We start from the raw sequence: 22,751 nt of genomic DNA on the forward strand, positions 1-22,751 counted from the left end.
GGAATACTGTGTACAGTTTGGTCAAGCCTATGGGGCGTCGAGCGGTGGCGCAGTGGTTAGCGCAGTGCACTCTGAAACCAGCAATTAAATATATATAAATAGTAAATTAAGGAGTCTTCATCGTCTTTATGCTGCAATGTGTGGACATAAAGACTTGTGGTATAATTATCCTTTATTTACTAAAGAGGAACATATGGATTAGAAAACATACGCAGGTGAGATACATAGAATTGGGCGGTTAATAAAAGTGGGACTTAGGCCAGGATATGTTGTGGCGAGACGGTGAGTCATGGCTACACGGAGTGATTAAATCAGCTCTTGTTCAGATGCGAAGTGGATAGTTCCATTTCGAGATAGCAATGGCTTGGGGAAGCCTTTATCCAGCAATGGATACGTCGGGTGGGCAGTAATCCACCCCCACAGCACGCTCTCTGTTGATTTAAAACAAATTGTTACTCGTTGTATCGACCTCGGAGGGATGATGGGGTAAGTAACCGCAGCACAGACGGTGATCAAACGGGATTTGAGTTAGTATTATTAATTCGCAATCACGAGCAAAATGTAAACGCGAACTGTTCCTACAGCATGTCTTTAACGGGAGACGTAACCCAACACACACACACGCATTCACACAGACTCACAAAAACCCTCCGTGTAGCCTTAACAGACTGCAGGAGCAAGTGCTGTTAGCGAGCAGCACTTGTGAAGGCCGGCACGGCATGCGAGGGGGTGGGCCGCCAGCACTACGCCCGGCTGCCTTTGTCTCCCGAGTGGCGATGTTGGCGCACCGCACAAAGTACTCATATTAGGCTGCGTCGACCTAGGGGAGACCCAGGACCGGTTCAGATCATCGTCACAGGGGTTGGTGGCCGTGAGCGGGAATCGAAGTCGGTTCGCCGGGTTGGAAGCGCTGTGCGCAAACCACGTATATAAAAACAAACATCACCCGTATAGCCTTAAGAGGCTATTGCGGCACGCGCTGTTGGCGAGCACCTAACCACAAATACAAAGATCCCCCATTTAACCTTAACAGACTGCAGGAGCAAGTGCTGTTAGCAAGCACCTATGAAGGCCGGCACGGCACACGAGAGGGTGGGTGGCCACATAACCACACACGCACACGGACACACAACGCATCCATCCGTACACACAAACACACGCGAACACGTAATTTAATTCACCACGCGGCTACATTTATTTTAACATAAACATTTATAATTATGCAGTAGTTGCTCACGTGCACACCAGCACGTGTTCTTTACACTCATAGACGACGTACACACGCACCTGCACACATACGTCTCCTGTGGGTGTCCGTGCAACGCATTAGTGTTGCATTGCAATACATTGAGCAAGTAAAAGCGTCCGTAGTTCTTAACAGCCATCCACAGGAACAACTCAACGCCCGTAAAGATGAATATTATAGCATGCTTAACTTGTTATACATTTATTTAATCATGAAGCCTACTCTGCCTAATCTGCATATATCCATCTACTGCTGGATGATGAGGGCTTCCCCATGCCGTACCGGTCGTGAAGGTCAATTGACCATAATTCACCACACTGGTCATTCGGCGGGATGGTGAAGGTGGGGAGCATAGACGTACAATACAGCAATGGATATTGCTGCAACTGCCTTCTGCTGCCCCCATGTCGTCTCTCCCCCATCCCCCCACAGCCTATAACAACCTGTGACGCATATACGGTCGCCCATCCAAGCGCTGTCCAGGCTTAAATCTGCTTAGCTGCCGAGATCTTACGAGATCGGAAGCATTCCAGGCGATTTGCTCATTGGCCACTAAACACTAACTGTGCGTATATATATATTTCGTATAAGTTAATTCATTCACATTCATCAACAATGGCGCATTTCAAGAGATTTAACTCGTTGTCGACAACGTGCAGTCGACAAAGAGCAACGAGTCTATTGCAGAGCACTTTTAATGGAGTGAGGTTTTTGCATGAGATAGATGGAGAGACCAATAGACAAACACAGACAGATCGCGACAAACTCTCCCATCCCCTTACTCTCCCACTCACTCACTGTCCCGTTCCAAAACTCTCCCATCAGCTAACTCTGCTGTCTGCAAACTCTCCCACTCACCAACTCTCCAGTGGCCTAACGCTCTCGTCCGCTAAATCTCCTGTGGTGTTTGGAGCGTGAGGGTCACCAGGAGAGGGGAGAAGGCGAGAGACATGATCTCCTTGAGGAAGCAACCTTGAGCGTTAATGACAGAGTTCAACTCCACGTCTTGGTGCGGGATATCTGTGGCAGGCAATACATCAATGAGGAGAGAGAGAAATACAATGAACACACCAACAATCAGCTAGCTCGTTGGTTTTTAATTAATATCAACAAATACCTCAATCGATTAACCATAATACCAATAAATACACCAGCATATCAGTAAAGGATTGAACCAAGCAATGCATCGATTATTTACAAATCAACCGAAACAGTAATCAGTCCATCAATATTACAATAGTTCCTAAAACAGATTTCACAACTATAATAAAAAAAAACAATAAACTCACCATTAATACGATTAAATAATCAATAAATAAACACGAAACAATCGATGAAACAACGAATAAACAATGTGTCAATACATCCACAAATGACTCAGAGTAGAAATCAAATCAAGATAAATAGTCAATAAATAAACTCGTCAATAAACCAACCTTTCAAAAAAAATCCATGTTAGTAACAGATATACCTTTGAATTAATTCATCAATCGATCAAGGATTTAATCATTCAACATAATACGAAGCAATAACAATAATAGCACATATTCTTGGTTCTTTCGGTAAAGTCACGTTGAAGGGAAACAATAAAATAATAAAATATATATAAAACAATAAATTCCTCACGACATCGATTATTTACAAATCAACCGAAACAGTAATCAGTCGTTGTTTTTCACACCTGATGATGACTGCTTGTGTTGCAGTCGAAACGTCGTGAGAATTTTATTGTTTTATATATATTTTTATTCTTTTATTGTTTCCCTTCAACGTGACTTTACCGAAAGAACCAAGAATATGAATCATTGCAGTCACGAAAGCTTTAAATCAAAATAATAGCACAGTCAATAAATTACTATGACTAAATCATCACTTAAATGCGCGCTTTCAGATGCGCTTCTGCGGCCGTCTGGAACGCTCTTCCTTCCGATATTAGGAAATCATCATCTAGCAATTTTTTTTGGCTTTTTGTGTTTCGTTTTTAGCACGGCTGGCTATGTAGGGTGGGAAATAAGTTTAACGTGGTACATACATTTGGCCAATTAATAAAACAAACCAATCATTAACTTAATCAATTACTAAAAAAACAAGTAGACAATTAATGCACTAACGTATAAATCGATTACAATGCAATGAATCACACGTGCAAATCGTGTATACATTAACTATTAATATAACCTGCACTTGAAAGCCACAGCAAACGGTTTAGCACAAGGGATCTCGTGCAGTGAAAGTAAAAAAAAAATCCGCTCGTAAAATAACTTAAACCAATCCACAGCTGGACGAAAGCCTTCCTCCCTCACGCAGTCTTGTCCACCGCTGTCGCTTTACCATACTACGCCACGCTGGTCAGTGGGGATTGGAGTAAGCGGGTGATCGAGTTGCGGCCGCCAATAAAACGCAAGGTGGCTGAGCTCAGAAAGCGCAGTGCGCTAACCGCTCCGCCACCGCTCGCTTCTCCGCTCATACGTATGTGTGTTGCAATTCACTAAATGATGAAGACATTACTCTTCCTCATAGCGCAAATAACGCGTAAGGATTTTATACACAAACGAGAGCTCATTATCCTATCTGCCGGGGGGTGGGGATGGTTAGAAATGGGTGGGGGGGGGGTGTTGAGCGACTGCGTGGCTGTAAAATAGGAGAGTGCGCGCGCGCGTGCGTGCATGTGTGCGTTTTTTCTTTAATGTTTTTTTTTGTTTTAACTCGGGGACGCTATTGAATATTCAACCGCTGCCTTTCATTTTTCTGACAGTTATTGATTGGGAGGCATTTGCGGCCGTGTCGTGGGAGGCGGGCGGACTTGGAGGGGGGGGTGCGGGAGGCTGTCTCACTGAATTAAGCCTCTCACTCGTGAACGGAGACGCGGAGCCAGCCCAAGGTAGAGTGTCTGCCGCGATGTGTACGGTGTATGCATATAGTGTGGGGAGCGGCGGCGCAGCGGTTAGCGTGCTGCGCCACTACGAACCTGTATAACCGAGTTCGATTCCCGCTCACTGCCAACACCAGTGTGACGAGTATCTGAACCTGTCCTGGGCCTCCTCCCCTAGATCGACTCAGCCTCAATCGTATACCTGGTGCGATGTGTAAAAACGTTACCACGAGGGAGACAAAGGCGGCCGGGGAAGGTGCTGGCCACCCACCCTCTCGTGTGCCGTGTCGACCTTCAAAGGTGCTCGCTAACCGCACTTGACTCAACAGTCTGTTAAGGCTATATGGGGGATCTTTGTATTTAAATTTTGATTTAAAGCTTTCGTGACTGCAGTAATTCATATTCTTAGCTCTTTCGGTAAAGTCACGTTGAAGGGAAACAATAAAATATTTTTTTATTGTTTTATATATATTTTATTATTTTATTGTTTCCCTTCAACGTGACTTTACCGAAAGAGCTAAGAATATCTTTGTATTTGTTGAATAAGTGTTGGGAGCGGCGGGGCAGCGGTTAGCGCGCTGCGCTACAACGAACCCGGCTACCCGAAGTCGATTCCTGCTCACGGCCAACACCGGTGACGATTATCTGAACTGCTTCTGGGCCTCCCCTAGGTCGGCTCAGCCTCAAATGAGTACCTGGCGAGGTGTGTAAACATCGCCACTGGGGGAGACAAAGGCGGACGGGCATGGCGCTGACCACCCACCCTCTCGTGTGCTGTGCCGGCCTTCATAGGTGCTCGCTCACAGCATTTGCCCCAACAGTCTGTCAAAGGTTATATGGGGGATCTTTGTCTTTGGTGTATATATGTACCGTACATATGAAACACATACAGTGAGGGAAAAAAAGTATTTGATCCCCTGCTGATTTTGTACGTTTGCCCACTGACAAAGAAATGATCAGTCTAGCATTTTAATGGTAGGTTTATTTGAACAGTGAGAGACAGAATAACAACAACAAAAATCCAGAAAAAACGCATGTCAAAAATGTTATAAATTGATTTGCATTTTTATGAGGGAAATAAGTATTTGACCCCTCTGCAAAACATGACTTAGTACTTGGTGGCAAAACCCTTGTTGGCAATCACCGAGGTCAGACGTTTCTTGTAGTTGGCCACCAGGTTTGCACACATCTCAGGAGGGATTTTGTCCCACTCCTCTTTGCAGATCTTCTCCAAGTCATTAAGGTTTCGAGGCTGACGTTTGGGAACTCGAACCTTCAGCTCCCTCCACAGATTTTCTATGGGATTAAGGTCTGGAGACTGGCTAGGCCACTCCAGGACCTTAATGTGCTTCTTCTTGAGCCACTCCTTTCTTGCCTTGGCCGTGTGTTTTGGGTCATTGTCATGCTGGAATACCCATCCACGACCCATTTTCAATGCCCTGGCTGAGGGAAGGAGGTTCTCACCCAAGATTTGACGGTAAATGGCCCCGCCCATCGTTCCTTTAATGCGGTGAAGTTGTCCTGTCCCCTTAGCAGAAAAAAACACCCCCAAAGCATAATGTTTCCACCTCCATGTTTGACGGTGGGGATGGTGTTCTTGGGGTCATAGGCAGCATTCCTCCTCCTCCGAACACAGCGAGTTGAGTTGATGCCAAAGAGCTCCATTTTGGTCTCATCTGACCACAACACTTTCACCCAGTTGTCCTCTGAATCATTCAGATGTTCATTGGCAAACTTCAGACGGGCATGTATATGTGCTTTCTTGAGCACGGGGACCTTGCGGGCGCTGCAGGATTTCAGTCCTTCACGGCGTAGTGTGTTGCCAATTGTTTTCTTGGTGGCTATGGTCCCAGCTGCCTTGAGATCATTGACAATATCCTCCCGTGTAGTTCTGGGCTGATTCCTCACCGTTCTCATGATCATTGAAACTCCACGAAGTGAGATCTTGCATGGAGCCCCAGGCCGAGGGAGATTGACAGTTATTTTGTGTTTCTTCCATTTGCGAATAATCGCATCAACTGTTGTCACCTTCTCACCAAGCTGCTTGGCAATGGTCTTGTAGCCCATTCCAGCCTTGTGTAGGTCTACAATCTTGTCCCTGACATCCTTGGAGAGCTCTTTGGGCGTGGCCATGGTGGAGAGTTTGGAATCTGATTGATTGATTGCTTCTGTGGACAGGTGTCTTTTATACAGGTTACAAGCTGAGATTAGGAGCACTCCCTTTAAGAGTGTGCTCCTAATCTCAGCTCGTTACCTGTATAAAAGACACCTGGGAGCCAGAAATATTTCTGATTGAGAGGGGGGTCAAATACTTATTTCCCTAATTAAAATGCAAATCAATTTATAACATTTTTGGCATGCGTTTTTCTGGATTTTTGTTGTTGTTATTCTGTCTCTAACTGTTCAAATAAACCTACCATTCAAATGCAAAATTATAGACTGATCATTTCTTTGTCAGTGGACAAACGTACAAAATCAGCAGGGGATCAAATACTTTTTTTCCCTCACTGTACTATACAACCTACGCTCCTGGCCTGGTAAAAGTCAGGCGATCGTCCTCTAACATCATCGGGAGGGCATAGGAACGACGCTCACAACAACGAGCGAGAGGCAGCTAAAACGCAGCGAGTTGCCGCAGTGGGAAGCACAGGTGGAGCATCTGCCAGTCATCGTTAGATATATTTAAGTCGGTATTGAAATCTCACCTATTATAACTGTCCTCTACCTCCTAATTCTGGCCGTTTACCCTGGTTCTGATTATTTCCTGCTTTCCATACATGGCGCATTAGGATCTATGAATGAAATGCGCTTTACAAATGCATACCTGTCAACCCTTTATCAGTGCCTACCTCATTACAGACCAATTCAGACCTTGTTGGTCACCCCGTGCCCTTATAAATCTCAACGTTCATCCTACAAAGTCCCATCAGAAGGGAGACACAAAAATAGACAAAAACACGTCTTTACTCAATTTCCCTGTACAATAATTCGGGTAACCCGTATGGGTTGATAGGTATGCAAGTATTCTTTGGGTCTTACGGTAAAGTCACGTAGGTAAGTTGAAAGAAAATAACAATCAATAACAAAACCTATACACGTGACTTTACCGAATGACCCAAAGAATATGAATTCCTGCAGTGACGAAAGCTTTACGTCAAGGTATGCAAATGTAAATGATTATTCTCATCCCAGTCAATCCACCCACAACACCTGGGGGTCTGTCCCGTGACCTCCTACCAGCGAGCCTTCGACACCTCATGTGACGGCCACATATTGCAACAAGCCTGGCACAAGCGCTGCGGCGATGTTGCCATAGACGTGGTGGCGAATGTCACCTGATGATGTTGTTGTTGTTGTTATCGGTACTGATGCGATGTGGGGACCCGGTGGCGTAGTGATCAGCGCATTGCGCAACAAACCCGGCGACCAGAGTTTCGATTTACAGTCACGGTCAACAACAGCAGAATCGATCGTTGGTCTCCTCCTAGGTCGACTCGGCCTTAATCGAGTACCATAGATGCTCGCTCACTACACTTACCCCAATAGTCTCCTTAGACTATACGGGGGGGGGGGAGGTTTCTTTGTATTTCGGTTTATGCTGTAGCGTTTCGCACAGGGGTCGGAAACCAAAATAACAATTGACATTTTTTTCGAAATCCGGTAAAACACTCAATATTTCAAGAGCCGCAATGCGCACGTTGAACGCGAGACGGCCCTTCGTAAGTAGCGTCACGAAGCGGTCCTTAAAGGACCGCGTGCGGCTCCGGAGCAGCAGGCTGCCGACCCCTCCCGGGCATAGCCTACGGGACATTGGGTGGAGCATTTGGCGTCGTGGTTAGCAGCAGCACACTGCGCTCTAAACCAGGCACCCTGTATTCGATTCCCGGCCACGGCTGACATCAGTGGCCAGCGGGCGCCCCGTTTCGTTCATCTTCACCAAACGCGCACTAACCAGCGTGGTGAAGTATGGTCAAACAAACCTCCACGGCCGTCGGAGATGTGAGAGAGACCTTAATCGCGTCGCAGTGGCTTCTAGCCTTGATTAGTCACCGTTGTCAATTGAACCGTGAGCTAGGAATCCAGACGTCACGTCGATGTTTGTAGGGCACAGAAATTCAACAATCGTTATAAGTGAGCAGTCGATCGGCGTCTAGATATATTCGGTGTTGTTAAAACGATCAACATAAACATCGCTAACCGTTTTAAGGAAGTCGCGAAGCGGTAACCGTTTCTTAGGAAACGAAGGCATTGGGTTGGCACCCGTGAGCGTACAAACCGCACGGCGGCTCAAGTTACCGCGTGGTGGTGGTGGTGGTACACGTGGCTTTGTTCCTCAGTTAAAAGGCAAAGGCGCAGGGCCCTGCAATTGCTTGCTCACGCCACTGCCGGTGGAAGGGCCTCCAACTAGACGGATGACTGAGAGAGTATTTTGTCTCCTCTTCCATACTGAGCACACGCCTCGGAATAAGCGGGCGTACCCACACTTTACTCCACCACAGTTTCTCGACCTGCCGATCGAGTAACTGTGGAAGTTCCCAATTTATACGCAGCTGCTGCTGGGTGCACAACGCAGTGGTGGTGGTGGTGGTGATGCGTGATGATTTAAGATGTTTGCCCCGATGTTTTTACTGCCGCCCCGGGAGATCGAACCGACCTCATGACCAACCCACCACTGGCAGCTTGCCGTCGTTTTTCAGTTATAAAGGTAAACACGCTTGGTTTATTTCCACAAATGTCTGTGTGCAGCAAACCGATGTATAACAAGGTGGAAAGGGGGGGGGGGTAACCGGTTTTTCCATGCGGTTATCGGTAATAAAAAAAGGTTTTATAAATTATCCGGAGTCACGTGGTGTGTACAATGCCCGCGTGTAGGCTACGGAGTCACGTGTTGCTCTGCAATATTAAGGTACAGCACTGCGTAAACGATACACAATGCAAGTAATTGCTAATGTACATACAGGCAAGAATACGTGAACATTAAGTTAAATATCCTTGTGTACATGGAATGTTCACAGTGGACGTACGTACTAAGGATACGTATGGTCCCGTAGTATAGTATAGCGGCACATAACGCCTATAGATATACGCAGATTAAGTGGTTACAACACATCACACATGCCATGCACAATTGTGTACGCGTACACAATTACCTACACAAAATGCCTTTCTCGATAAACATAACACAGTCCACGGGTACAGTGCATGCTATATGGTATATATATACAATATGCTACATAGGTTTATACGTATACACGCTTGACTATGCGTATCTCTGTAATTCAATACTATATTGCTTGGCGCATTGCGCCGCGAACCCGACCTACCTGGGTTCGATTGCCGACGACGGGCGACGCGAACCAGCGTGGTGCAGTATGGTCACCGACACGACGGTGACGATACTTCCATGGGTGGGTGGACAAATGTTTACAAAGCTAGTGATTATTTAAATTACTGGATATTATATTGTTTGAATATGCGCGTGTGCTTAAGCGCACATCGACTATTGCACCTGCAGAGACTAAACGGCCCGCGACCTGCTGATGGAAGCCAGGGCAGGCGAAACCGATCAGGGTTTAGTTTTCAAGTTTCATTTATTAGGTGTATAGCCCTGTGAGCCATGCGGCTCTTGAGTAACCTGCAGCGTAAACAAACGTTGCTGAACGACATCGGTCCGAAAGGCCCATAGGCTGATAAGAGCAAAATAATCTTTATTTTATGGAAATAAAAGCACATGTCAAGTTGCGTGTCTTTATTTGCCTGTACATTTGCTAATTACGTGATTTATAATCCGATTGTAATCACCCAAGAGAGCGCATAATTGATTTTGCGAAACGGTACGCTTCCCGATACATACAATGGTTGTACGTGTCTAAAAAAAAACGCGTGCAACATCTAGTCTAAATATATGCCTATGCGTGCCTAAATACGTAGCGCACTATATATACCGGAAATACTCATTACGCATGCGTTTAAACATAACACATGTCCATGTTCATATTTAAACATTAATATACACAAAGAACGTACACAATATGCAAACAGTATAAACATGTCTAGATCTGTTACATATATTCCAATATATACTTAACATAATCTGCATGTAAGTATATTAGTATATGCCCGTAACCGAATCTTTATTTAGACCGCAGGATGAATCCGATGAGCTATAAAGCTCCTTTTTTGCACAGATTTCAAGCAGGGCTGTGGGTCAGCAACTGACAACAAATAGTGCAAAAAACGATAGCAGTGCAAAGTAGGGAAAGGGTAAGCAAGTCACTGAAAATAAATACGTCAGTAAATACAATTTAAGTATGAGTACTAAATCGTGGCATCTATCCCGAGAGAGTGAAGGAACGGCGGTTCCTTCCTCACCCAGCAGTGGATGGACCATGGCTTATGATGTTTAAGCAGAAGTTGTAACGATTACAAATGTCTAACAGCAGACACCATGTGAATTTAAACGGTCGTGGGCCATGAAATATATTATTAAAACAACGTTAATTATCAGCAACTACAATAGTATACACAGACGTGTATTAAATACTGCATGTATAATGCGTATATTATACAGATACCGAATATATACAATACTTATATATTGGTACATATATGTGTGTATGTGTGTGCATGATCACTCGCGTGATAGATGGGCTCGTACAGGAATGGCTGTACCCGTGTTTTTGTACGAGACATCAACCTTCATATATATGGTTTTACATTATATACTCTACACATACTTAATAAACATGGTCTCGAAGAACACATCATTAGACGCATGCATACATTATAACATAGTATATATTACACATGTGTATGCAGTATAAAAAAGCCAAATATCCCGCGTATAAATATTACAGACTGTTGGGGCAAGTGCTGTTATATCGAGCACCGATGGAAGACCGAAACGACACACCAATGGGTGGGATGGCCAGTATCACGCCTGTCCGCCTTTGTCTCCCCAATTATTTTACACACCGCAATGAGTACTCAATTATAGCTGAGTCGACATAGGGGTGGCCCAGTGCCGGTTCATATATTCATAAGCGATGTTGGCTGTGCTCGGGAGTCGAACTCGGCTCGCTGGGATCGTCGTGCATTGCGCTAATCACTGCGCCATCGCTCCCCCTCCTCTCGCACACATAACGCACGTGAAATTATTCTGTATTGTTTTAATTCCCACTCGTAAAATAACATAAGACGTTTCCGACCTGATTCTCAGCCGATGTACAAAGCAGTCACTATGCCCGGAGGAGGGAGGCGTGGTGGCGCGGTGGTTAGCGCATAGCCATTGGCAATAGCTGAAAGTTACTATTGACTACAGCCAATCATTTATAAAAACGAAAGATGTGTAATAAATAGTGTCCACGATAACGACGATGATGCCTGGGGGTAGTGTTAGTTTATATTGTGGTGTTGATTCAAAATGGTTTAAGCGACGGTAATAAGGATGAAATTGGAATTAATGTTGATAGTGATTAAACATGTTAGTTTGTACGATGATGTCGATTGCGAATAACGAACACAACGGTGACACTACTGAATAGCAAATCCGCTCGCTAAATAACTCGCTACGTGCCTATGCACGTGTATGCAGCATCTACAATATAAATAGTTACAAGACAAATATATAACAAACAGCATTAAGCGAGCGGCTTGCAGACGTGTTAATTCAACCAACAACGATCACCCTAACGACTCGCCACGCGGTTATCTTTGTCTAAATTGGGAGCAAGCGGGCAGGCGAGGCGAGGGGGGGAGACGCGGGGGAGACGAGGTGGGGGGGGGAGACGAAGGGGGGGGGGGCAGGAAGCGTGGTCGCCCGCCGTCATCCCGTCCCGCTCACATTATTTTAACAATTTCGTCCGCCTTTGATCGCCCGCAGAAGGTCAAGTGCCTCATTAATTGCCGAGTGACTTCCCCACCGCATGCGCGCGCGCACACATACATATAATAATAATAAAACTCTCCGAACGCGTGGGGCGGGTGCATGTGGAGGGAGGAGGATGATGAAGATAATGCATGGTTGAACACTCACTCGCACATATATACACACGACAAGGCAAAGATCCCCCGGATAGCCTTGTCGACCGGTCAGGAAAAGTGATGCTAGCAGCGAGCACCTATGAAGATCGGCAGGGCGCACGATGTAGTGGTGTGGTGTGGTTAGCACCACGCCCGGCCGTCTTCGTCTCTCTCCCTCCCACATTTTAAAGTTTACAGCCCCGCATCAGGTAGTCGTGTCCTGTATAAGGCTGAGTTGACAGAAGGAAGATAAACCCGGAACCCGCCACGTTAGCCGTGGGCGGGAATCTAACGCGCGTATCCACAGGATTCGGTGCGCTCACCACCCTACACTATCGCCCCAGAGAAATACACACCTACACAAACGCACGCGCGGAAAAGTAATGAAATTAAATAAACTGTAGCCAGCGCAAGCGAGCGCAGCGACGCCCCTGCACGACTCGCCATTATATCAGCTCTTTAGTGGAGTCGGCGCAACACACACTTAAAATGGAATTACAATCCAGCGAAGGAGCTAATCTTCTGGCTCCAAGGAATGCGTTTAAAATGATTAACATTCCGAAACCCGCTAAATCTTAACTGCTGGCTAATTCAGCGCGCTCACCGCGCTAGGCGCGGTCCCTGCTCTTAATTACGTTTTTTACTTCACTCGTCTCGAACATCCGCGGCGGGCGCTTGAAGAGAAGGAAGAAGGGGGTCGGGGTGTCACGGAGGCGTGGGGGGGTGGAGATCGAGAGTTGAGAGAGAGAGATGCGTGCACGGGATTCAGTGAACGGCGGTCTCAACACGGGCGAGCGGCCGGCGCTGTGTTGCGTGCGGTTTGCGCTACAAACCTGGCTAGCCGAGTTCGATTCCCGCTCACGACAAACACCGGTGACGATTATCTGAACCGGTCCTGGGCCTCCCCGAGGTCGACTCAGCCTCAAATGCGTACCTGGTGCAGCGTGTAAACATCGCCACTGGAGAGACAAAGGCGGTCGGGCGAGGTGCTGGCCACCCACCCCCTAGTGTGCCGTGCCGGTCTTCATAGGTACTCACTAACAGCACTTGCCCCAACAGTCTGTTAAGGCTATCGGAGGGTCTTTGCCTTCATGGTATTCGTGCGTGTATGGGGGAAAACTCGTGTCTGTGTGTGCGAGTGAGATTGTGTCTGTGTGTGTGAGAGAGGGCTTGTGCGTGTGAGAGACAGATTGCGAGCTAGAAATATTGGTTGTAACACTGCTGGTGGTGTCTGTGTGAGAGATTGTGTCAGTGTGAGGTTGTGCGTCTGCTAGAAACTGTGTGCGTCCGTGCGATAGAGTGTGTGTGAGAGAGATTGTGTGTGCGATTGTCTTTGTGAGACTGCATTAATGTGTGTGCACTCGCGATTGTACGTGGTGAGAGTTGGAGTGCGTGTGTGTGTATCCGAGTGTTTGTGTACGAGGTTGTATCTGTGTAAGTGGTGGCAAGCAATGTTGTGGCATAGTGCGCCGCGCTGCAAACTCGGAGCTCGATTCTCGCTCACTGCCATATCCCAACGGGTCTACGGGCCTCCCCTAGGTCGACTCGGCCTTAAATGAGTATCTGCTGCTGTGTGTATAAGGACCCGTAATCTACGTTGCTGTGCCCGCACGTCGCAGTTGAACCCTTCTCCTCACATCCGCAGGCCATGCATCTTTCACCGGGGGTGGTGGGGGCAGCGAGAAAATGTTTCAAAACAGGAGGGCGAGGGAGGTTCTCAGAGGACAGAGGCAGGGGTATCCTGATGATCCTGTGCAGCGACACCACTTTAAATGAGTTACGTGCCTTGTTGTTTATTCGTGCGTGATGGCCTTCCTTTCATAGGCGCTCGATAACGGCACTTGCCCCAGAAACCTGTGTTCGGCTATGCAGGGGGTGGGTAAAGTATTTGGAGGGGCAGCAATGGCACAATTGATCGGTCACGTGTATGAACTCAAGTCGGGATATATGAATGTGTGAATCATACGTACGTAGAATGTCCCGTTTGTCTGTGATAGAATTACACGGAAGCTAAGTAGGTTTAAGCCTTAATGGTGTTTGGATGGGTGACTACAATTGGCAGACACTGTGGGCTGAGAGCCAGCAGAAGGTAGTGCATACAAATAATCCCTACCATCACCAACCTGAAGTGACCAGCGCGGTGAAGTATGGTCAAATAACCCCCCGCAAACCACGTGTGGTGTCGGGACGACCTCATCCAGCAGTGGATTGACATAAATGGCTGTACCTGTACCAATAGAGATGGCATACCTTTACAGGTACCACGGTCTTTACTTGGCCAAGTCGAGTGATTTACAAAGTGGTGGCCTATTCTCATCAACCGCGGAGATGGAGCGACGGAATCGGGTCGTATGCACTCTGTGGATTATTACATTAAAGGAGATGGGGACAGCTTGAGAAGGCCTTAATCCAACAGTGGATTGATCATGGCTGCTGCTGATGATGATGACGACCTCTTCAGATGAGTATGCCAAGAGATGAATGTCGTTGATGCCACCACAACTGGGCATCGCTTCCTTCTGCTAGATCTCGTTAGCCGGTGGGAAGGTCGCAGACACTCAGACCTCCAAAGTCTGAGCTAAGCCACTTCAGTCACTTCAAGGGACTCTTGCATTGATCGAAGTGACTAAGCTGCGTGTTAATGTGTATCTCACCAAAGGTACTTGAGAGTCCTATTCGGCCCTCATTAAGGAAGAGGTTCCTCAACTACCTGCCTTATCTCCCAGTCATCCCACCCTCTCATTCTCTCTCTGATCGCCCTTGTGTGATAGGGTACTTTGATAGTATTTTGACCCCAGCCCCCCATAGGAAGTATTCTTACCCCGAGGTCCAAATTTTATGCGGTCGGAATACGATCTCACTTCCTCACGCCCGTGCACTTAGCCCGGCTGGGATATGAAATCCACTACAGGGGCTGGGGGGGGGGGGCACGGCCTTGGCGGTGGTGGAAGACGACTCAAGAGTGCTGATGGCGCCCTCTGCAGAGGAATCCAAACCCTGCAGTGACACCCATTCGTTCGTGGACGGTGAGGCGACAGACGCGGGAAAGTAGGAAAAATTACCAAGTTTACTTAAAATAGCTTTCCGCTGCATACCGTATAGGCTAATAGATTTCCCGCACATCCCATTAGCACGTTTGGTTACATACGGTGCGAAAGAGACGGGCAAAAGGAGCTACATGGATGATTGCATCATGTGATTATCTGCTCGATGCTTTCACAACATCATAATATATTTATTGTTAAACGTTGCGCTTATATCTTTAATGGTCTCACGATGCAACAATCCATATAGCTCCTGCACACAAGGTGATTACGTCGCTCCGTCTCCACGGCCTCACCGGTGTGTTACCCTCCTTAAGGTGACACTCCGACGTTCGACTCGACCACCATTTGCCACCGTGAAAAGCAGGTGTCTTTTCCAGTCTAGTTTTCAGCCACTAAGTCAACAACAACAACAACTCTAAGCCTGTTGCCAGCTAAAAACACACTCACCAATTGCTCCAAGTTTATCCAAGGTGTCCATTGCTAGAGATACGTATCGTTCTAGATTTTTAGCTGCGATTTTCACACCTGATGATGATTGCTTGTGTTGCAATCGAAACGTCGTGATTTAATTCATTTACTTTGATATTTTCTTTACCTACGTGACTTTACCGAAAGAACCAAGAGTATGATACCTATCGTCTCTGTTCACTCATCATCATCGTCATAAGCAGCAGCTACGTTCTGTCTACTGCTGGATGAAGGCCTGCCAAGCCGCCACTATGTCTGGTGGTCCTGCAATGCAACATTAAATCGAGCTCCTGCACTAGAGCTGAACTCACCGTTTCTTTTAACAAATTATTTGGTGATGCTGCTGCGTTGGCAGTGGTGCACAAGCAAAGCACAATGAACAAAACAACTCAACACATTTGTCAATAACACTGCCTTAAAAAAAAAAAATTCACAAGCGACTTGTCGGGCAATAGCCCATCCTCATAACAACTTTGACTGTTTCTTTTCCCGGCCGATGTCCTCTCAGGCATGTCCCCTTCATTGGTTGCCACTCCATCATTATTCTCGACCACCGACGATCATCCTTAGCAATGCGTCATGCCGAAGCCCACTTGCTTTTCTGAGCAATGTATACGATGTCTGAATCCTGCGTATATGTTTTCTAATCCATGTCTCCCTCTTCCTGTCTCTCACTGTCATTTCATACTTACACCTTTACATGTTCTTTCTACGAAATCTTTCAAGTTTTTGTTCTTTCACTTTTCGTTTCAGTGAATTCTCAAGGACTAAAATAAAAGACAATTAAGCTTACGACGTTTATTATCCACTTGTCACGGTACATTTTCGGTAGTACGAATGCATTTTTTACGAGAGTCTATTTCATCATGTTATGTTTAGCAGGCCACACTCTGCTGATGAGACTCAGAAAGTCAAAGATAGCACACTATTTGCCTGCTTAATCATTTGCTGCTGAAAAGCCCATAGACTGATTGACTAAAATCTATTTTCTTCAATTTAATTTTTACTTGGTGAAACAGACCATTAATGTATACTTGGCCGAATGGTCTGTTAATCTATTAAGTTTTAAACGGCCTTTTTGTGTACGCTACACTATTCTCATTTTAATTAAAATCACTTCATATGACGTTCGCACAAGAGGCACAGCAACCATAAATTACCGTGAGCGGAGGAAAAATAATCGTGCTTTCGGATGGGGAATAAATTACCCTTAAAAGCCGGCAACGCGCTCAATGACCCGTTCCAACTGTGACCCGAAAATGTTATAGAAATCGGCGACTTTACACGGGTTCGGAGTTCATTTAAACATTTACAACTCGCGATGGGTTGAACGTGAGGTTACTGCAGCGATAATAACAGCGGAATCTTTCATTATTAATAAACCGTAAAGGCACGTGAAGCGAAACGGCCTCACGACAAACCCCGCTTTACGCTTTCTGTACGCCTATAAGCAAGGCACATGTATATTTTAAACAAATTAATTATTCATTGCCTCAGGAAAAGCTGTGGTTGTTTTAACCAGACGATGACATCTTTAGCCTCCGTTGTACCGCGGCGGCCTGTTCATACGTTCTTAGTAGTGCTCCACTTTACATTCTCGCACATATATCAACGCGGAGCGGAAAGGCACTCCTAATGTACAAAGCCTCATTGTGGCCTCGCTGTTCACAGTCTAAATTGCATGGGGCCTGCCTGTGTATAGAGCCTTTTAAACCCATAAATAAAGGCCCTAATTTACCAGTTGTGTTTTGTTGTTGTTTTTTGTTGTTGTTACACTCCTTCAGAGTCCCAGCCGGCCGCCCTAGGATTTGTTGTGAGCCACCACCCCCCCCCCCCCCTTTATTTAAGATTAAGGGCAGCTGCCACCACTACCAAGGGCTGCATGAGAGTGGTCCTTGGCAGGAGCTGGGCTGAGTGGCCATGCCTCACCAGACCCTGCCAGCCGCAAACAGAGGCCACCACTGTGAGGCTGGGGCGAAGGGCCGGACGAAACCAGCTAACTTTGGCAGCGAACGGCCCTGCAAGTCGACTTGCCGTCCCCGGGTTTTCAAAAGGAAAGAACAGAAAATTTGTTACTGTTTTGACCTTCTGTTTTACAATATGTTTCAAGTGCCTTTTTGTTTCTCAACGATGTTGTTTATATACATTTTTTTCAGCTGTGCTGTAAGATATCTTGGCTAGTTCGGCGGGTTACCATGGCGTGATGTCCCCATGTCCGCCTCGTGCATTCGCGAGCAACGTTGCGGTGGCAGATTTTCACTAAAAATGTTTTTGCCAAAACAATGAAGGCCCCTTTCACGTGTTGTCGTAGGTTACTTCAGTCTGATATTTTTTTTGCAAAAATAACAATGGGACAGACATGTCTTGACAAAAACAGCCGAAACAAAATGCCTTCACGATTTGCTAATTATTGAGGTCAACCAGAAAATTAGGAAGAGTTATTTTTTAGTAATTGGATACAAAATATATACATGTCCAGGTGCTCCAAATTTGCATGATCATGGCGAATCATCACAAAATGTCTTCCTTATTTAGACCATGTCCCGACCTCCCTATGGTTTCGTGCCTAGGTCTATTCCAGCCTATCAGTGACTTCGAAAATATTGAGTGAGAAATAGAGCCCTAGGAATAATTTATAGCAAAAGTCACGCACTATTAAAAACGAAATCTGGCCCATAACACCTGTCCCCCCGTATACCTGCTTAGCAAACGCCTAGCCTAGCAAACGCCTAACCCAGCAAACCAACATGGAATCTGATGTTGAAAGATATACAGCAGCAGTGGCAGCGGCAAAAATAGCCGACTGTTTATGGTGTTAACTCTTTGGAGCGCCCATACAAATGTTAAATAGGTCATAAACATAGGTGGAACGGAAAGTCCACTGCCCATCACCCCCCATACAATCTCTCCAAGACTGATTTTAAAGTCCCTTTGGCTCATTTAACGAAGCTTTTACTGTGAAGAAAAGTAAGTGGGGTTGGGCAGGACACGACGAGAGAAATAGATGATGGTCGCTACTTAAGACTAACGACGGAGTAGCAACCCGTAGGAGGGAACGGGAACGTGCCCCCAATGAAATCGGCTCGTGTGCAGGTACTGGATGGATTGTTAGATTACAGGACTGTGAGAGATGGTGGCAGCTTGGGGAGGTCTTCATCCAACAGTGGTTTCATCATAGCTGAGTATGATGATGAACGAATCTTCGAACTCAGCCTGGGAAACACCGCACACTCTAATAACATTTTAAGTGGGTTCAGGGACAATTAAAATATTCATGCTGACTTGTTGAATTTTTACGTGTTTAAAATTCCAGCAATCCGCATGGAATTTTCAGGCAGTTTCCATTAATTTGAGTGTCAACGTCCAGCGATGCAATTATTAATATTGATGCTTAACCTCACAATGCATGTATCAAATCACGTGTGCAAGAGTATGTTTTTAGATGAGTGTATGTTCCAATTTGGATTCATGGCGCTTCTGTATGCATAGCGTTCAAGTGATTCCCTGGCAGCCACTAGCGACCACTAAATTCACTATTTATTTTTAAAAGAATAGTTTTTTTTATGGAATCGTGATCATTCATCCTTGCTGTGGTGGGCTATGATATGAGGGTAATTCATCTGAAACATTGCAGTTGAAGTTCAGATATATATATTTTTAGCACCTTACGTGTGCAGCTACAAGATAAGAGCTGTTTATTTTTGAGTTTGTGTCCTCATTTAAGGGTGCGTGCGATCACTTAGCAGTGTTGTGAACCCTCGCTAACCAACGTAAACAAAATTCCACAGCCTTAGACCGGCATCATTAAGTGAAAAGCTCTGAGCGCAGCAAGAAAAACGCGTGAAAAAAAAGTAAAACGGGAGCAAAAGAGACAATGAAAAGTGTGGGGGAAAAGAAAAGACGCAAAAAAATTATTCAGATGCGACTCATCAGAGATATGAGACGCATTCATTAAAAGGAAAATCGCTGTGCGGGCTGACAGTTCAATTATTAATCAAGTGCCTCAGGCTTAATTTGACATGATATTAATTAAGCGGCATTGGTAACTGCCTTTCCTGTCCCGTTCCCACATTACAGCTCATCATTAACTGCCCATTAGCCGTTCTCTGCCCCCCCCACCGGCAACTCCCCACCAACCCCTGCCCAGACAAAGGAGGGGAGGCGGGCGGTGATGAAGACACAGGCGGGCAGTGGGAGTGCGCGCCTCCTACCACACCATGACAGTCGGCCAGGAAATCATCCATTAGGTCCCGCCAAGCCCCGTAATTTATATATTGCTTATACGTGGATCGCGCGGAGCAACGGTGACAAGGTAATTTATGGCGGGAGCTCAGGTTCCCATGCGAGAGCGCCGGGGTTTTTTTTGCTGCCTTCCGCTCCGACGGGCACAGCCGGTCCGATAATGACGGCGGCAAGCACTGCTCGGCTGTGCGCTCGTTCGCTCGCTGAAGCACTCAGTCAGTCATTTAGGGAGCCACTCACTCGCGCAATCACTCAGTCATATGCTGAGCCACACACTCACACACTGGACGAATCGCTCAGTCGTTCAGTTGAGCCATGCACTCGCTAACTCATCCATACATCTACCGAGCCATTCGGTCATTCAGTGGACCACTCACTTATTAAACTACCCACTCATTCGCCCAGAAACTCACTCGCTGAAGCCCGACGCTATGTTATTTGACGTGTGGTTTCGAAAGTGGAAAAACATTCGTAAATGGTGTAAAGTGTGATACTTTGTACCATACCTATTAAAGTCACGTATGTCAGTGTGTGTGGAATGGTGACACAACGGTTAGTGCGCTGTGCTCCGAACCTGGACACCCGAGTTCACGGCCAACACCAGTGACGATCATCTGAACCCCTCCTGAGCCTCTATTAGGACGAATCGGCCTCAAATGAGTACCTGCTGCAGTGTGTAAACGTTGCCACTGGGGAAACAAAGGCGGCCGGGCGTGGTGCCGGCCACCCATCCCCTCGTCTACCATACCGGCCTTCATAGGTACTACTCGCAAACAGCACTTGCCCCAACAGTCTGTTAAGTCTATGGAGGGGGATATTTGTCTTTGTGGGTTTGTGCGTGAGGCTGTGTATGCACTTGTCTGCATGTTTGTGTGTGTAGCTGTGGATGTGAGTTTTTTATGTATTTATGCAAGTATGTGTATGAGTGTGTATGTGTGAAAATGTATATGTGCAGTAGTGATGGTTAAACCAACCCCCTCGTGTGCCATACGGTCTTAATAGGGTAGAGCTGTAGCTTAGTGGTCAGCGCGCTTCGTTTGCCTGCGTATATCTGTATATATGTCTGTGTATCTGTGCAAGTGTGTCGTGTTAGCCTTCATAGGTGGTCGCAAACAGCACTTGCCCCATAGTCTGTATGGCTATAAGGGGATCTTTATCTTTATCCCTCCACCTGTCCATCTGTTTATTTTATCATTCTCACGTTGTCTGTGGATCCTTGTTATATTTGCCACCTACTCTATCCCATCCACCTGTGAACATAGATAAGGGCACTTTCATCATCAATCCTTTGCACTTCGCGTTTGCTGACCTGGCCTCCATAAGGCAGACTTCAAAGGCGGCAGAATATAGCCTTACAATAAAGCCGAGACGCATAGCCCGATACTACAGGGGCTGTGTGGGGAGAGGTGGCTGCTACTTTATGTGAACCGGCACTTAAATCGTTCACAGCCTTTAAGTCCTCCATCGACACAATAACAGATTAGGGCTTCGATCGACAAGGCAGGCATTAAAGATTACAGCTCCCTTGACCCACTCCGTTCACACACTCCCTTCGTCTGTCCATGTCTTTATCATCGTCTTAGTCTTTGTCATCGCGATCATGATCATTATCATAATTGTCTTAGTCACGTTCTTAATCGTCATTGAATCAACATCATCGAATGATCATCATTAGTTGTCATGAATCATCCTCAATCCATCTTATCTTTATGATCATTACTAAATCATCACGCTCTCTATCCTGATCATTATGGAATAAATTCGTCATCATCATCAAAGTTTATCAATGTCGTCCACTCATCATCATCCAACCCGAATTAACATTCGTATCACCATATAACTTCACCTTTATTGTCATTCCTTACATCGTCACCAATTACTCCATCATTATTGCTCGATCATCATGATCCTTCACAGTGCCACCTCAACACCCCACTGCCCACACTAAACCCTCCACCAATCCTCTCCCCCCCCTCACTCTATATCCCCCCACAAAGCAAGCCTTTTGTCCTGACCCGCACTGCGCCCCCACACGTCTCCCCGCTGCTCTAGAGGGTGTACATCTGGACGGATTAGTGCTTCTGTCGTTCACACAATGCGTCGGGAGCGGTACGGCTTGGCACGCAGGAGTGTATGATGTAATAGGCATTGGGCGCTTTAGAGGGGGGTGGTGGTGGTGGCAGGAGGGGAGTATTTTGGGGATGGTTGGATGGTGGGTGGGGGGATTCCTAAATTAAAATGTCCTCATTGCGAGGTGAAATGCACATTTCTTCCAAGCAACCCTCCCGGGACTCTGCCAACGCGTTGCCGCACGGAAAGGCGGTGGGAATGGGTGGCAAAAAAAAATTCAACACGTGCGCACACACACACACATACACGCGCACGAACGCATGGACGCAACAGCACTGCGAGAATTAGACGTGCTGTCTTTTCCTGTCCCAGGCACTGAGTAAATAAAGCAAATTAATGCATGAATCAAATTACGCGCGATTAACATTCACTCGGCTAAATCAGAATCGGATTATGTATAATGACGCTAATACGGTACATGTTTAAAATCGTGTATATGTGAACAGAAATAATACGGAATTATCTCGCAGAAATTGTTTTTTTTATTGCACAATGAGGAACATGAAAGGGTTAAGGGTTATTGCAGCGTGCGGCTGTGAGTTTTGAGCGAAGTGTTGTCCCCCTCCCCCCAACTCACCCCCTCCACCACCACTCAACCCTTCATCCCATCTCCCCTCCCCCGCACCAACTACCCCAACCCCTCCCCTCCCCTGCCCCCCCAGAGGAGAGGGATGTTGTCTAACACAAGAGCTTAAGCACACTCAGCACCCTGACCCCCAGGCTT

At 46.4% G+C, this 22,751-nt stretch overlaps 1 protein-coding gene across 2 annotated transcripts in view; it reads right to left on the bottom strand.

Annotated features, from left to right (window-relative positions):
- Positions 1–1,171: 1,171 nt before the first annotated feature.
- Positions 1,172–22,751, bottom strand: part of FBXO47 (F-box protein 47) — a 33,835-nt gene continuing 12,255 nt past the window's right edge. For both annotated transcript variants that reach the window (XM_076065425.1, XM_032949292.2), the window contains exon 10: positions 1,172–2,266. In XM_076065425.1, the coding sequence (XP_075921540.1) occupies positions 2,136–2,266 (131 nt within the window). In that variant the 3' untranslated portion in view covers positions 1,172–2,135. The remainder of the gene's footprint in view (positions 2,267–22,751) is intronic.

The sequence above is a fragment of the Petromyzon marinus genome, chromosome 7, assembly GCF_048934315.1.
Source record: "Petromyzon marinus isolate PM22_M1 ecotype Great Lakes invasive population chromosome 7, UKy_Petmar_22M1.pri1.0, whole genome shotgun sequence".
Lineage (NCBI taxonomy): Eukaryota > Metazoa > Chordata > Hyperoartia > Petromyzontiformes > Petromyzontidae > Petromyzon > Petromyzon marinus.